The sequence below is a fragment of the Silurus meridionalis genome, chromosome 6 (assembly GCF_014805685.1).
Source record: "Silurus meridionalis isolate SWU-2019-XX chromosome 6, ASM1480568v1, whole genome shotgun sequence".
In the NCBI taxonomy this organism is placed as follows: Eukaryota; Metazoa; Chordata; class Actinopteri; order Siluriformes; family Siluridae; genus Silurus; species Silurus meridionalis.
The window spans coordinates 13,028,944-13,046,689 of NC_060889.1; the positions used below are offsets into that span (position 1 = coordinate 13,028,944).

A 17,746-nucleotide genomic window follows, 5' to 3' on the forward strand; every position below is an offset into this window, starting at 1 on the left:
TGAGCGCGCACGGGGCGCGGAGCGGAGCGGAGAGGAGCGGAGCGCGCGCGGAGGGCCAGCGACGCCTCAGCCAATCAGAGACGAGAACGCCGATTTGGAGCGTCGCGAGCTGCAACGGCGAGCCAGAGAAAGTGAAGGCGCAGACGTGCCCAGTTCCAAAAACTCTGCCTCTTCTGGACCGCGTTCAACTCAACCACTAAAAAAAAAACCTATCCAAAAGTCTGACTCGCAGAGGAAGGAAGATTAGGGGGAGAAAAAAAAAAATCTGAGGTGTTCGCTGACTTGATTTCGCCTCCTGTCTGCCAAGAATTATCTTCCGGTGTGCATTTTTTTGAGAACAGTGCAGCGTGAAAAAAAAAAAAAAAGTAGGCTACGTTTTTTTTTTTTTTTTTTTGAGAATCTGAGCAATGTAAAGATACCGGCTTGAGTTTCACACCGCCTCCTGGACCCCTGATTAAACCCATGCAATACAGTGCAATGGTACGTTACCATGGAATATCATTTCTTACAATTTGTGAATACTTTTTTACTCTTGTGCAAATGTACTCCTGCTGGAGACGGCAGTCAATGTAGCCTTAACGCAGTCTCGTGTTTTCGTGTGAATCGGATTTGGAAAAGCTGCGGGAGAACGCCGGTGTGTGTGTGTGTGTGTGTGTGTGTGTGTGTAGGGTTGTTTATGTTGTGCGTTGGCAGCCTGCCTGTGCGGGTCATATCGTCGTGTGTCAGAAGTCGGTGGCAGCGTTTGCGCCTAAAGAGATCAGTCAACTCTTGGCATGTCTCCTGCTTTGAGCTACTCAGCCCCTTGCAGAACTGCACTTTTTTTGGCACGTTGTGCTCAGACACACACTGAATACTCCGGCAAGTTGTGTTTTAGCCAAGTGGCTGTATTTTACAACACCTCTGCTTTCTCGGGGCCAAGTACACGTTTGGCTTTGCGTGCTCCAAGTCTATTCATTGACGCTGCTGAGTTTCTGGTCTTTGCTGCTTTTTTTTTTTTTTTAATTTTGAACTTTTAGACGCGTAAAAAAAACCCCACATCTTATGACGTAACAATTCTGTTAAGTGAAACCGCAAATAAAGAAAATAAAGTCTGCCGGCTGCGTGACCTTGAGTGAAACATTGGGCCCCCCCCCGTTGTGCGTGTATTTTTATTTATTTATTTATTTGTTTTATTTTTTTGACCGCGGACCTTGTGCGTCAGGTGGTGGAGAGCAGAAGGGACTTTTTTTTGCAGACTTTGATCCGAGATTACGACGTGACGTGGTGCGAAGAAAGATCAGTGTCGCAAACCGAGCGACCGGTCAGATCAGTCAACCGGGGCACGCGCGCGCGCGCACACACGCGCGCTTTAAAAGTCGCGCGCTAAAGTCTGCGGTCTTTCCAAGTAATTCACTTTAATAACCATGTGATCTGCAATCCGTGCTGGGATTCTCCTTCACTGTGTTTTCGTGATGTTAATTGTACGCAGTAATTGTAGCCTCACTCTTCCCTGAGTTATCTGATTACGGTCTTATAAATCTTATAATCTGGATAAACATATTACGCGCTGTAGAACCACTTATAATCCCCTCACCCCCACATGTATCCACACAAATAACCGGTTCTGTAGGAATTACACACCGGCCTTATTGCTGTAAGTTAATACTTGCATGGATGAACATTTTTGTTCACGGGGCCTGACAATTTTTATTCACCACTAGAACACTGCACGGGGAACACACGTTCTTGAAACATTGCAAAGTGGAAAAAAAAGTTTCAGGTTCAAGGTTGCACTGAAATGTCCATTACTTCTGTCATCAGCCATGATGTACTGTGTATAGGCTATTAGGATTAATTTTTTTTCAAGATGTTTTTGACTGTCTCACTGACATTCATAATAATGCATCTATAAAAAAAAGTGACTTAATTTTTTGCGATGCATCCATTCGTGTTATTTCAAACATTGCATTATTGCATAGAATAATGAGTGTGAAAAGCATGAAAAGTGTGGTCTGACTGGGAGAGTGGGCTGAAGGTGGGCTGTGAGGTAAGGAGCGCGTCTGCTGGAAGAGGAGGAGTGTTGACTTTGTAATGAAATGAAGGGGGGGGGGGGGGGATCTTGAGACTGATTTGTCAGGATCCAAGCAAACTAGAGGGTGTTACCGTCCGATGTAATATCAAGTTTGAAAAGGCGATCAGAAATTTGGCGCCTTATAGTTTTCGACCTGCACTTGTGACATTCTTCAAGATTTCCCCTTTAAAGCAGCATCAGAGCGATAGAGCGATAGAGCGAGAGAGAGAGAGAGAGAGAGAGAGAGAGACAGACAGTTTTTCCCCTCTCTCCACTTCACTCCGGTTGGAGCTCGGTCTCTGCGGATGAGCGCTGTGTTCCTGAAGACTCTCCGCTCCAGTCTTTTGTGCTCACTGAGCTCTCGTGGGAATCTTTAAATGCACGCGCTGGGATCTGTGAAGTTCTCCGGCGGTCTCTGATGAAGCTTTTCTCTCGCTTTTGAATGAGGACAAGTTCCACTCGGCCGTGCACGGTGCAGCACGGGCTCGCGAGAATGAAGCGATAATAACCGGACTTTGGTGACCGATCGATCTTTTCCTCCCTGGCGGCCGAGGTCATGATGTATTCGCCGATTTGTCTAACGCAGGTAGAGCTTATTGATTAGGATTTTGAATATTGCTGAGCACGCCGATTTATTTATTTATTTATTTATTTAATGAAATGCAAGCTGTCGTGTTTATGATATACTGAATGTGATATATATATATATATATATATATATATATATATATATATATATATATATATATATATATATATATACACACACACACACACAGTATACATGGAGTTGACGCATATCTTATTTACTGCACATTTCACTTCATCCTCTTTTACGCGCATTGCTTTGCACGAGCGCTTTTTCCTACAGTCGGGACATTGCTTTACTTTATACTTTAAAAGTTATAGGTGTGGGTCGGCTAAGAGTGCTCGCGAACTCGCGCATGTCAGATCGCATTACATTATTTCAAAAGCGCGCATTAACGCTGGACATTTACATCGCGCGTAAACCACCTAGTTTAGTCTCGCCATAAATCACAAACACTCGCGGCAGCACAGCCCAGGCTGTAGATTTGTGGTGTGCAACACAGGAACAGACAGACCCCGAGCTCAGAGAGCGATCATTCCGCGCACTCAAAACGCGCTTCGGCTTGAACCCGGCGCTTTTTCACGCCTCTCGGTTTTCTCAGTGTGCAGTTTGGCCAGAAGCGCGCAGAGTTGAAACAGAGAGCCACTAACCCAGTGAATTGAGATGAAAACAGTGATAAGGCCGATTGAGCGGTTGGACCGAGTCCTCCAGCTTTGGCTGACACAATTTTACTGTTTATATTTTGCTTGGCACCACCGAGTGATTGACTGAGATATGGTTTAGTACAAAAGGAGGGCTGAACCTGGCGCAAAGATGAACTTCACACACGCATGGATCAGTCTAATGCAGAAGCCTACTCTAACCTTGGACATCACATATTGTACCACAATCTATAATATGGATATAACTATTGTCAGCTGTGGAATGTTTTTTGCACATTCCTAATTAATGTATAATGACTTGAATTTTTTACTGTTATGAAAGAAAGAGAGACAAATTCCTACAACCACGATTATTTAGCCAGTTGTTACAGTCATTACCTTTATAATAACGACTTAAAGATCTAACATATGGTATAACATGGTGTATTTTTATGTCATATAATTGTAGATGGGTTTTTTTGCACTTTCCAAAAGTAAAAGTAAATTGTCTTTAAGTAAAAAAAATAATAACTGGAGCACAAGCAGTACATTTCTGTACTGAGGATTTGAGATCTTTATAAGAAGACTTTGCCAATTGACTCGAAATAAATTATTTCCATTGAATTTTGTTTTGAAAAAAAAAAAGAAATATTATGAATTATAATTGGGCATTGCATTTACAAACTACACATTGTACAACTATTTGTTTTGGCTGCAGAACTTATAAAAAAATCCATGAGACACATTTTTGTTTTTGAATAGCCATTTTGCATAATTTTTTAATAATTCAGATGGATGAGAAAAATTTAAGAGCAAAGTAATATGTGCAACTGAGTGACTGCATGTAGTTTAAAATTTAAAACACTTCAAACGTTTATAAGCGATTGTAATTGGCTTCTTCTAAAAGCAATTTGCAATTCAGTCTGCAAAATAATTCAAACTTTTTAACTGCGGTATAATAGATTTTTTCTGATTTTTTTTGTTGTTTTTTTTCCTTTCTTTTTTTTTTCATTAAATTAAATTACACACCACTTTCATATTATTGACTATGCTGCAATTCCCTTTGTTTAACAGCATTAGATGTCTATGTATATAATAGTAATAGTTAGTTGTGCAGTTTTCGTTCTGAGTTGTGTAGTTTTTGAGCTGGGTAAATGTTGGTTTTGTGTGTGTGTGTGTGTGTGTGTGTAAGGACTACATTGTAAGGGTGAGAGATAGGGGAGTGCAGTGCTGTTTCCAAAGAGCAGTAAGCCGCCTGCATAAATAAAGAAAAATCTGTGGTTTAACTCTTTCAGCAGCTATACAGCTTTTTTGGAGTTTAAGGGTTTTCTTTTTTCCTTCTTGAAATTTTTCAGTTTGTATTCGAACTTATTTTCACTTCTCGAAGAAACAATTGAATATCTCATATTTAATATTGAATAAAATTTTATTTGACAAACGTATACACTATAACAACATAGTGTCATTCAGTTCTGAAAATGTTCTGTACATTTATTATACATATATAAGATATTGGTAGTCATCTATGTTATGTTTTTGACGCTTTTATTGGTTTTGTTGAAAATGTGAAACACTGCGCAGATGTTTCTAAATTGCCTTTAAAACCGGCAGCTGATTTGGTGTAACGCATCGCACAGTACTAACTAATATGTTGCGGTAGAGAAAGCCGAATAGGCCTGTAGTGTGTAAGACGCTTGTGAATTGAGCCCATAGGTGTTACTGCTTACTTGGCAGCAGACTTTTCTTTTAATGGCACTCTTACAGAGCTTTGGAGCAGAAAGAATGTCACGATTGAGCCAAGATGCCATTTTCATTGTCCATCTTGGTTTGATTTTAAGAGAGGCTGGGAATAATTGCTGCTCATTTCGTCTAACAACTTAAGTGACCCCCCTGGACCACGAAATGTCCCAAGGGTAAAAGCAGACTTATTGTTGGAAATGTAAAACTTTCCCTTCATTAAACGAAAATGTAAAAAAATTTCCTCTGTTAGAGTCATGCTGTCTTTGCATATACTTTACAGTATGTTTTTATTCTTAATATTTAGCATATCTATATTTTTAACATAAACTGTTAATAGGTTCTCTGGCTGCACCAGTTTGTTTGCAGACTTTGTTAGAAAGGGTCGTGTGGGCCGCTGCAGGGCCATGAGGCAGTACTGCTGTAGGAATGCAGGACTGTTTGATAAGAGAGCTGTACGTGTGATGGACACATGCCCTGGTGCTCTAGCACATACAGGCCTGATAATAGAAAGAGAGAGGGAGAAAGAGAGAGGGAGAGGGGAAGAGAAAGGGAGATAGGCAGGGGAGAGTGTGTGCTGCTCATCTAACTGTCTGTTGTATGTTGGCACAGCGTGAGCCAACGTGGTAAACAGTGGTATCCTCGTCTGTGTGCCTGCAACACCTGCAGCCACATACAGGCCAGCGTTGCTGTAAACTCAGCAGAAATGGTAGATGAAACCTTCTTTCATTGTTTTGTCAGGTTTTTTCTTTTATTTAGATTTTTTTGTTCTAAAAAAGAATGCCTTCTGTAATTTGAAAAACACAATACAAGTCATTGTTCAAAGTGTACGCAATTGCAAGGATTGTTTGTGTTTCATTGTTTCCAGTTTTTAATGGCAATCAAGTAACTCATTTCATTTCCATTTTGTTGTGTGCTTTCTAAATAGTCAGTTTCGTTTGTTTTGTTTTTTGAGAGGTAAGTTTTTTCCTTGTTTTGTTTTCGGCATAAATTCATTCTTGGCTGCGTGATCAGGAATCCTATGCCAAAAATGTCACGTCTACTCCTGTTCACTGTCTTTCTTGTGTTTTTCCCTCTTTCTTTTTTCCCCCTCTTTTGCTCTTCTCTCAGGACGAGTTCCATCCGTTTATCGAGGCACTTCTTCCTCATGTGCGCTCCATCGCCTACACCTGGTTCAACCTGCAGGCCCGCAAGCGCAAGTACTTCAAAAAGCACGAGAAGCGCATGTCCAAGGACGAGGAACGCGCCGTAAAGGACGAGCTGCTGAGCGAGAAACCAGAGATCAAGCAAAAGTGGGCATCACGCCTGCTGGCCAAGCTGCGCAAGGACATCCGGCAGGAGTACCGTGAGGACTTTGTGCTCAGTGTGACAGGCAAGAAGCACCCATGCTGCGTGCTTTCCAACCCCGATCAGAAGGGCAAAATCCGACGCATTGACTGTCTCCGCCAGGCGGATAAAGTGTGGCGCCTGGACCTGGTGATGGTGATCCTGTTCAAAGGCATCCCGCTGGAGAGCACGGACGGCGAGCGCTTAGTCAAATCGCCCCACTGCACCAATCAGGCGCTCTGCGTCCAGCCGCACCATATCACCGTGTCAGTGAAGGAGCTCGACCTCTTCCTGGCCTACTATGTCCAGGATCAAGGTGAGTGCATTGAAATAGTAGAAAATGCAGGCGTGGGAGGGAGATACCAGTGTTTCAGGCTGTGTGCTTTATCTCAGAGATTTAGAGGCCTGAGTATAACATAAGTTCAGTATTGTGATTTTACTCAATATCAAATCATCCGAAGTAACAGAAATATTTAGATTCATCATGTTCTGTTGTTTCTCTCTATTACATTTCCCTGTATTCCATCCATTAAATCTGCCATAATTTCTTCTCTAATTATAATGTAATATCAAATCATTAGATGTTCGAAACTAAATATATTCATATGAAATGTCTTTTTCACTTTGAAGGCAGTCGCGATTCTGTCATATTAGGTTTAATGTAAAGACCCAAGAATACACAATTAATTAGAAGAGTAATTATAATTTCAATTTTCTCCCCCTGAAATATAAATATTTTAATTTTATTTGTATATAATATATATACATTATAAAAACAACAATGTAAATATACATATAGTCATACTTATATTTACAATGTAAATATATATATATATATATATATATATATATATATATATATATATATATATATATATATATATACATAGTACATGCAAAGGAACTATCAAAATTAAAAAGAATAATATCTGAATTTTTTTTTTTTTGGTGTTTAATACATTTCTGTATATTTTACACCGTCAGAAGTTCATATTCCTAATTAAGAACTATAAATCGTGCCTGAAGTCTTTATAAATCAAGATACGCAATTGTAATAAAAGTCACTGTAATCCAATAATTTTAAAGTCTTTCCCAATTACAGTCAATGCCAAAATAATGTTTGTGTTTTATTGTAGCGTACATGCGAGTACATGTGTTTAAATGGTTGTGCGAGGAGGAGGTGGGTTATCGCCAGGCTTAGCGCCTCCATTTTGTATGAGTGAAGTGCCAGGCTTCAGGAAGCAGAAGGCATAGCGCAGGGACAATAATGGTTGCCACTGGCACCAGGGTTGGCATCACCCTCTCTTTTGTGTCTTTGTAGGACGAGGTGCATTCGACCGTTTACACAAAACCAAATCCGGTCTAAATCTCTAAAATTGGTACCAACTGAGAGACACAAGCTAGAAGCTTTTTTGCCATTTAGGATAAAATACATTTATTACAATTAAATTAAACCTAGGTATTTTTATTGCACTGTTTTAACATCATTCAGCATAATACATTATATCTCAATTGTGTAAATAATCTGAAAGTTTTCTGACATACATCTAAGCCTAAATGTGACTGTTATTGTCCATATATACTGTTTGCCAACATGTTTTTGCAATTTGATAGTAAAAAGCTATAAACTACAAACTGTATAGTAGTGCGTGAATAATGATATCTGTTGCAGGGGTTTAATGCACTACATCAGCATGTTTCACTCTACATAAACCAGTGCCCATTTCTGAATAATGCCCCCACATTGTAGCAGCAGATTCAGGGCGGCCATTTTGTTTGTGTTGTGCTAGGAGAGTGGCATGGAGAGTGCCAGTGATGGAGGAATTGCGGTTGGCATCAAATCCTCTTTGTCTGCTTGCATGCCTTTGATTCGTTAGCTGGCATCTGCAATGCAGTGGGCACGGAGGAAAGTTTTTTGACATGGGCAGAAAGGCAAACATCATGATTTCTTTCGTAGAATTCACACCAAGCATTTAAAATTCACAAAATGACAATTAAAAAAATTGAACTGTATCTTTAACAGAATTTAGATTTTTACGTTTAAACACTTTTTGTGGATTTAGGTGTTTGTGATAGAGTTTCAAAGAGTCATTAAATAGCAATGAGTTCACCACATAAAAAATTTGTTACCACAACTAGTTTAGCCTGCGATTTTGTGCCACTGTTATGCCTGATGCAGTTGCTAGTCAGTACGAAGCGGTAGTTTTAATGTTAGCCTGCACCACATGGCACAGGAGGAAACACTGGGCACTCTGCCCTCATTTTTTGTGAATCGTACTGAGCTAGCTGGACTGTGTCGCAGTACCATGGTGAATGGGCAATTTAGTGTAGGGGTAGGGAGAGTAGCAGGAAGGACTGGTACACTAGGCAGCAGGCATCATGCCATGTCCAGCCTCCGTGCCTCACTGAGCCTAGTTAAGCCATTGTAGTAGTCTCAGTACCCAGCATGTGTGCTCTTCAATCACCTTACGTCCCATAAAGACTGCTCTATCACGATCAGAAAATCTGTCGCATCATTGTTCACTGTGGATCTGCAAAAAGGTTAAATAAATGATTAAATATATAAATAATATAAAAGAAGGTGAAACTAAGTATATTATTCAAACTGTCCTGGTTTTCGCTCAGGTCCTTCCTTAAACATATAATTTCTTCATCGAAAAACATCGTCCATCTTACAAAAGACCTGTATATTGCTATTGAAGAATGCGATCATCTTTCAAAAATCTCAACGAGCTACTTCTTTACTTGTCCTTCAAGTCAAGTCAGGACGTGTGAAGTACAGAGCAATTCGCCCTGCTTTCATTTTAGAACATTGGTAACAACACCATGTAAAGTACAGAAGTAAGGATGTAAGGAAAGTGCACTAATATAGACATTTTTCTTGTTCATAGGCTCAAAAAAGGACAGTGAGTAAAAATGGGATTAAATTTGCACAAAATACACAATAGGATCAGGGAGATTATATTGAAACAAACACTGAAAATTGTGAAAAATAAACAGTGTTGTGTTATATAAGCTTTTCATTTTGTGCCTCTAGTTGTTTGGACTTATTTTCTAGATCGATTACATGTTCTTTCTTATGCAAGATAAACACAGAATTCCAAAATTTGTATTTATTTTACAAGAACTAACTGCTGGTTGTTACTTTTCATAAATATTTACAAATTTCCCAGCATTGTCTTTGTTACAGATATCTGCAGTTTCCTTTGGAGCTTGAACACACAATGGAATATAATTCATAAAATGAGCCATCATACAAATGTGTTTTATAAACTGGGATTGACGTATAACGCCTTAAATTATGATGGCCTTCATCCATAAAAAAACCCCAAAACATTTAGTTGGAAGATATTTTTCTTTTGGGGCTGTTAGTTCTGGAAGCATAAACTCCTGTGGTACTTTTAGTGTTGTCAAGGTCAAATAAAAATTTTTTTACTTGTGCTTCATTTATTGTTAGTTGGTAATTAATAATCAGCAACCAAAAATACACCAAATTTAATATAACACTTCACATTTTTCTTTGTCTCTTTTGTGCACCGGCTATGTAGCAGAATTTTTATTAATTGTTTACCGTGATATAGACGCCTGTTTTACATGTGTGTGGCCTCTGTGTCAGGACCTCGGTTTAAAGATGCAGTGGGTGTCCTGTGAAGTTAAATTGAGCGCAACGGATCTGTGAAAACACAGAGGTGACCGGGGCGGGTGGGGGCAGCCTGGGGGTTTGAAGATGATTGTGTGGAGGGATCGAGGGTGCACCTAGATTCCCCCTGCCTCCCGTGACCTCTACATGTGCGGGTCAGCGGAGCGGCAGCCACCTCCTCGCTTAGAGCCAGCCGTTTGTAACACTCCCTCTGTACACCTTGTGTGTGAGATGACGGTGGTGTTGAGCATGCAGTTAGCTCTTGGAGAGAAGTGTTACAGCTGGCCTAGTTTTCCACTTGGCTGAGTTTGTGGTAGAGTCAGGTCTAGCCACAATGACCTCCAGGTCACCACCCCTGCCAGTGACTAAGTACTTCATCTCGTTTTCTCCTAACAACTCTCACTTTCCCTCTCTCACTCGCTCTCATTTCCACTTGTAGCAGTAGTTTACCTGGGGCTATTCCAGACCTATAATGCCAATTGTACACCACACTCAGAATCTGGTCCAAAGGGACAGCTGCCCAGATCCACACACACGCTCACACGCACACACACACACACACACACACACACACACACACACACACACACACACACACACTACGATCCAAAAAGGCAGAGACAGTTTGGACTTTGGAGCACTGACAGCAGCTTGTGTCGAAAACCGTTACGAGCACACAAGCATAAGAGGCTGTCTTTGCTCCCTTGCATTTGTTTTTGTTTAGCTATTTATTTGTTTGTTAGCTAATTGTTTCCAGTGAGCCGTTGTGGCTGTGGTGGTTGTAAGGCTATCCGTTTGGGGAGAGAAAAAGAGAAAGCGTGTGGTTGATCCATTTGTAGGCCTGCAGCTACTGACTCTGTCCTAAAACCAATACAGATGGTTCCCTGCTTTTCTCCCACTCTGTGTGTCCCACCACTGAGTTTTGAGCAACAACGCACGACTTGGTTTCAGTTGTGGAAATAAAAGGCAATAGCTTCTGTTTGATGTTTTAGTACACTGGTGTACCGCCACATTGAACATAAAGGGAGAAGGGGGGAGTTCTGCTACAAATTTAGTCCAAATGGTAATCTCAGCAGCCTGCTGGTCTTGTGTTCGCGTTTTTCTTCTTCTTTTTTTTTTGAGGGTCGACGATTATAAAAATAAAATTGTTTCAGCAAAAACACACATTTCTTGCTTTGCTCATTTTCTGAAAGGGATTGCTGTCAAAAGAGGGCTTTTCTATAGACCTGAGCTTTGTTCGTTTTTTTGTTTTTTTTCTAGTACTTGTCTGAGCATGAGAGAAAAAAATGCTATAGCAAGACAATATGCCTCAACTTTATCTCAAGTGCAAAAAAGAAAGCAAGCCAATGCCTGAGTGTATTGATGGTTCACTTATTTAGGTCAGAATGCCCATTTTGTTGATTTTAGAGGTGAAATAAAACAAAAGTTGAATAAAAGAAGAAACAAGCAAGTAAAGGTATGTTAGTACAGCAAGTAAAGTATTACAAACTTGCCAAACATGCAATATTTTGGAGGGTTCAGTTTGAAATGTAAATAGCTGTTGCACACAGAATTTCGGTTTGATCACTCTCCCGATCATACCTCTGATCCTGCACTATTCCAGTCTGGAACAAGTGCTGCTGAGAAGCTGAAGGTCATTTGGGGAAGATTTGTGTTTGTGCTGAGCAGGCAGTAAGGCCTTTGCCTCAAACAGAGCTGGAGAGCTGATTAGTATTCTACACGGCCTGCGGTGACTACTTCACGTAAAGCCATAACCTATCGAACACATTCCCTTAGTCTAATCCATTTAGAGCTCCCTCCAGCTCTCTGGCCTTTTTTATTGATTTCCCTTCCCTCCATGTAAGACCCCCTTTTCTCTTCACCTCCCTCACTTACTGGCTCTCTGCTTTGCTGTTGCTTCAATTCAGTGGTATACGGTTGTCATTCCTTTGATTTGCCTGTCTGGTGTATTTAGTTTTTTATGGGTCTTTCCTTGTTTACTGTATTTTTTTTTCTTGAAGTGTGTCTGATTACATTGCATGTGAATCGTTTGTGTGCCTTTTGCCAATAGTACACTTTAACCTTAACCCTAGTTCTTGGTACTTGGATTTTTGCTTTCTGTTATGTGTCTCTGTTTTCACTCAGAACCCCTCCCCATGGTCAGTACACAGAGCTGGATGTTGTAAGCAGGGTTCATGATAGTGTGTGTATGTGTGTGTGTGTGTGTGTGTGTGTGTGTTTTGTGTCATTTTGCAGATCTCTATGTTGTATTTCCACTGTAAGCCCCAGTCCTCTTCTACTCAATCACTCTCCATGGCAACGGCACTTATGACATTTACTTATATATTCCATTTGAAAGCTTGTGCGTACAAGTGCATTTGAAAGACATAAATTTGTTTTGGAATGATCCATCAAACAAGCTTCAAGCTCTTAATCACTGCTGACCCTCAGTCTGTTTCCAGAATTAGCGAGAATGGGAAACTATGTCCGAAAATGTACTTGCATTTCAGGGGTCACATACAAGCACTTTTCCTCTTTCCTTTTTTTCCGAGAGCTTATCTTGTATTTTCAGCATTGGCTTTCCTGGAGCTCGACGTCATCAGTGCAGGTCCTGCAACACTCTGCTGCTCTCCAGGGCCCTGTTAAGCAAAGAGCATCACCAGAGCCCCTCTTTCCTTCCCTTGCCTCCCACGCCTCCCTCAGAGGAAGACTGATGGGTTCATAGTCCTTTTCTATAGCTCACTGTACGGGGTGTCTGGGTCTTGTCCCACCAGCAACATTGCCACATTTACTTTCTCCAGCTGCCTTGACATGGCTTTCCTCTCTATCCTCTATCACCCAGACATCCTTATCATGCAGTTATGATCGTGAACACACAGAGACGAAATAGTTCAGGGAGTGAGAGGAGTCGAGATTACCAGAGTGGGGGGTTCCCAGTAACTATAAAGACTTTGGCGTTTGAAAGCAAAAAAAGTGGACAGAGGATATAGAGAGATATATCGAATGCAGGTAGACGCAGATAGAGAGACAGTGAGAAAAGGTCTGAATTCCTCTATTGTGGGATGACTGGTGTCTTGCACGTCTCCACGCCAACAGGCATTCTTCATGAGGGGTACAGCGAATGAATGGCTGCCAGTGAGGGCCAGAGACAATCGAGGAGGTTGCTAAGGGAGACAGTGACTTCTCCCCCCTCCGCCCACAGCAAAAAGTCTTTTCATGGCAGACAGGCCTCAGAGTGATGGCCGCCTCCTCTTTTGTCTGGTCTGGTACAGTACCTCCCATTGCTGAGGCAGACGGCTCGGAGTTAAACGCACAGATGAAGGGAGGGTAGCCATGACTAGGATGGCCCAAAGTCTGTCTGAAGTGGGACAAACAATGCAAATCGACAAAAACTATAAAAGAGTTATTGGTGACTGAGAGACAGACACTTTTTCTGGTGAGCAATTTGTTAAGAACATGTCCAGGGATGCCCAATACTTGTGGAGACCACCAATCACCATGTATTATCTTATATATTAATGAAAAGCAGCTCAGTACCTTATTTGTGTGAGAACTCTGGGGTAAATGGATCTTCTTCCATAACACCTTCCCAGAGGATATAGAAAATATTTTGTTCTAGAACTTTTTCATTGGTCATTAAGAAAATACGTTTGATCTTTAGAAGTTTTTCCTCAGTTGTATTGCAGCCCACTAGCATGACCTGTGTCTCCTGTTAATCGTCCTGCAAGGTCGATTTTTTAATCACGAGGATGCCAGACGTAAAACACTTTCCCCAGTGATTATCCATTCTGTTTCATTGTGCAAATGGAGATTTTCCCCAAATCTCAGAAAACAGCGGAAAAAAAACAATACCTTGAAGTATAAAGTTGGAGTAAGGGAATCCTGTGCAAACTAAACTCACTACAGAACCATCTCTTGGTCTATGCCACAATTTTAATTAAAGTGTTCTTAGTGATACAATTTGTTTAGAGTTAGCATTTATTTGAACACCGCTTTCCAGTTGAGTCGATGTACAGTATGTGATTAGATGTTAATTGCGAGCTGATGATCAGAACAGAACAAAGTACTAGTGGTTGCTCCTGACCTTGTCTTTCTGTGTTTTATGCTTCTTTAGAACTCAAAACTAAAATTCTCTTCATAGTGCATTACTGAGGGTTCTGAGCAGTTGGTGAGGAATGAGCACTTGATTGGCTATGATTAAATCCAGCTCACTTGTAAGAGTGCTCTGTAATAGAACTGTTAATGAAGCCTGGCCTTGGTGGCTACGCAGGGCCCTTGTTACCAGTGCCCATACTGAAAGGAAATACATGTTGTCTGCAGATTACTGGAATTCTTTTCAAATTGGCCTGCCTTTCAGCTTGGCATAGAAATCTAACTACTGTTTCCCCCTCATGTTCTTGCTCCAAATGTGCCTCCTTGAGCAGAAACCTGCCTATATGCACAACCACACCCACACTAAAACACACTCGCCCACTTGCCTTGCACTCATGCCCCTGAAGCCTGCATTTAGACAAAATCGTGCATGCACTCTGGGCAACCACAGCATCTGTCTGTAGTGTGAGTGTATTTTTAAGTGTACACATTTAAATTCGGGGCCCTTAATCCACGGAAGATTGTAATTAGAACAGTTACATGTGCACAGACCCACAACCTGCAATTACACTACATGTCTCTCCCAAAATAATAACCTAACAACATGGAATAATTAAAGTAGCATTTCTAGGGAAAGTGGTGTGAATGCTATGTGAATGCTGGTCAGGTGATGAAAGCCTGTCTTTCTTTTTGTGCCTATAATGGCAAGGCAGCATAATCAATATTTTACAACTAAAACCCTGATTACTGGGTCTCAGGATGGAACCTGGGATCGTTTGTAAAGAAAGGTGGATATCGATGAATTGAGATTTAACAGAGATTGGAAATTAATGCTGGGTCCTGTATATGAATTTTCTGTCTGACACTCATTTAACCCCACCCCCAAACTGGAATTTTTAGACAGGAATTTACCAATATATCATAAGCAGTCTGCATCATTGTGCATATTGTATATTTTAGTGTCAGTGCAGTGGTCCTGAACAATGCCACCTTAATGTCGAAACAGACTGTGAACCTTTGATCCTGGGTGAAGAGGGATTAGAGGAAAGTTCACCATTGTTTTACCAAACAGAGATTGTGTAGTTACCCTTTCCCTTATATTCACATATCATGTACACTGTTGCTTAAACCTTAAACTCAAAACGTGTGTGTGTGTGCATGTGTGAGAATGTGTGTGTGTGTGTGTGTGTGTGTATATGTGTGTATGGTGGGGGGGGGTGGTGTCCTCTGTGCATGCTTCAGGCAGAGAGGGAGAAAGGGAAGCTGTTTTGAACAAAACTGCCTTTTTACAGAATAGAGGTGTGAAATCTCAAAACATGCAACTATTGTATTTGATGAGAAAAGAGACATAGGCAGATAGCAAAAGAAAACTGCAAAAAAAAAAAAAGTCTAGACTTTAGTCTAGACTAGTCTAGAGGGAGTCGTCCCGTGTTTTTCCTGTATAGAAGATAGCTGAAAAGCCGTAGATTGGGATCGGGCCCCTTGACTAAAAGCCGCCTGGCAGATTAGCCTTTATCACTAACCCTAGAGTGCTGTCACATTTTAATGCACTAAGGCCTAATTGGAAGAGATGTGGCCTGAAAATGCTGATTGTGGCTCAAGTTGAGGTCAAGGCAGAGTTATCAGTCTGGCTAGAAACAGATATTCACTTAGAAACGGGGGGAAATGTATCACAGATTACTTGCTGGGATGTTATGTTGTGTATGCTAGCATGGAGCCTTGACCTAATATGTTAAAATGTAAATGTTTTATTTAAATTTTATTTTTTTACTATAGAAATCCTTGTGTATTACTGTTTTTGATACTTTACACCACTCTCTTTTGAAATGTATAACTTTTATTTGTCAAAAATAATGCATGCGATCTGGTGTACAGCGTTGTCCAGTCATCTGAAAAAAAACAAGCAAACATGCACACACACATTTGAAATATTTTAGATGTGTGTCTAATGTGGAACTGTGAACCATAGGTTTTCATAGTAAAAGAGTGTACATGTGTTACAGCTTCTTGAAAAATTACACATGGTAATCCCAAAGAAGGGTTTAGGGTTCGAACTTGCGGGAAAAAAGAAAACAACCATATATATTTGCATAAAATCAACAATAATTAACACATTGCTATATGGTGTACTGTGCATTATTATTTTTGCATTCTTTATGCTGTATATTATAAAGATATTTATGGTCGGAATTCATAACGTAGTCAAGAAACCAACAGGAACAAGAATTAAAAAAATGCTACCGTTTCTTCAATGAAAAATACATTTAGACACTGTGCGCAAGTTGCCACAGAGTAGCACGTTTGTTTAGAAAATTTGCCACGTGAACTTGTCTACCCTTGATTGCACAGTGTGTGTGCAGTGGCCTTTTGCCTTTTTTAAAACACTGAACAAATGAAACACAGAGTGTGATTGGTGTTTTGGGATGAGGGGATTGAGGGTAGGAAGAGGAATCAGAGCAGTTTGTTTTTATTAAAACATCTTCATCTGCTTATGCTAAAGTATCTGGCAGTGTGAAAGCAGGAGCCTGACGCTGGAGAGGCTCAAACCAGGCTCACCATGTGTGTCTTGTTAAGGGCAGTTATGACAAATGGCAGCAGCTGTACAAACTAATCTCTCTGTTCTTTCACACATGGCGCCCAATTAACAATGGGCCACTGTCGGACTGTAATCCACAACCAGCCAACCTGCTCCTACTCCCGCTGGCCGAGCGAGAGAGAGGCAGTGCTTTACAGCAAATACAGTGTAAATATGTTCATGTGTACACACACACACACACACACACACACACACACACACACACACACACACACACACAGAAACACATTGCAGTGGCTGGCTGGGATGTATGTGAAGAGTGAAGTGGCCTGTCAGGGGCTACATTCCCACTGGGTTTGTAATGATGAAGTGCATGTTGCAGTGGTCACTGTCAGCTGGACTCCACTCAAATGAATACACACTCTTCATGAGACTAATGGCCTCCCATTTCTTGAACCGTATGCTTCACTTATCTATGCTTAAACTTCATTAGTATTGCAGATTTGCATAACTTGACTTTGGGAAAAAAAGTATGTTAATAGATCACCTAGAGAAGCCAGAGAAATGTAGGACTAAGTAGAAGCAGAACAGAAAACAAACAAAAATGACGAGTATTCCATTAAAAGGAGCAGGATTAGTTTTGCAATTTGGATAAGTCTCCATCAGCCTAGTGCAATCATCAGCACATACGAGAGAGCAAATATGTAATATGTGGTGAGGAAAAGTGGTGGTATGTGCCAATCATCAGGTGGCAGGGGAGTGCCAGTGAGCATGAATGAATGGAAGCTTCTGAATGGGGGAAATAAATTTAGTATTTGTTTCCATTGCATCCAAGAATGATTAAGCTTAGCCCCTCTGGCTGTGAATCTCAGCTCAGCTCTTGGACAAAGCCACAGAGTTCCTGTCCAGAATGTTAGAGTAAGAGAGAGAGTGAAAAAGAGAGAGGGAGAGAGAAACAGAGAGCGAGAGAGAGAGAGAACAGCACAAGACTTGGAGTGAGTGTGGGGTAGTCCTAACCAACACTGGCAAGAGTAATGATTACCCATTTATTTTACAACACAGTCACACACACTAGGCCAGATTAATCCATTACCTAGCTTAAGAGTACTTTTTTAAAGACATGGAAAACTTTTAGTACATAATGTACAACCTTGTA

At 40.8% G+C, this 17,746-nt stretch overlaps 1 protein-coding gene across 6 annotated transcripts in view; it reads left to right on the forward strand.

Annotated features, from left to right (window-relative positions):
* The first annotated feature begins 42 nt into the window (after window positions 1-42).
* LOC124387631 (nuclear factor 1 B-type-like) overlaps window positions 43-17,746 on the forward strand; it is a 73,677-nt gene continuing 55,973 nt past the window's right edge. For 4 of the 6 annotated variants that reach the window (XM_046852078.1, XM_046852080.1, XM_046852081.1 and 1 more), the window contains exons 1-2: window positions 2,135-2,636; window positions 6,128-6,659. In XM_046852078.1, coding sequence (XP_046708034.1) covers window positions 2,607-2,636; window positions 6,128-6,659 — 562 coding nt within the window. In that variant the 5' untranslated portion in view covers window positions 2,135-2,606. Of the gene's footprint in view, window positions 481-2,134; window positions 2,637-6,127; window positions 6,660-17,746 lie in introns of those variants that run through there. The other 2 variants (XM_046852079.1, XM_046852083.1) reach the window with 1 other exon arrangement.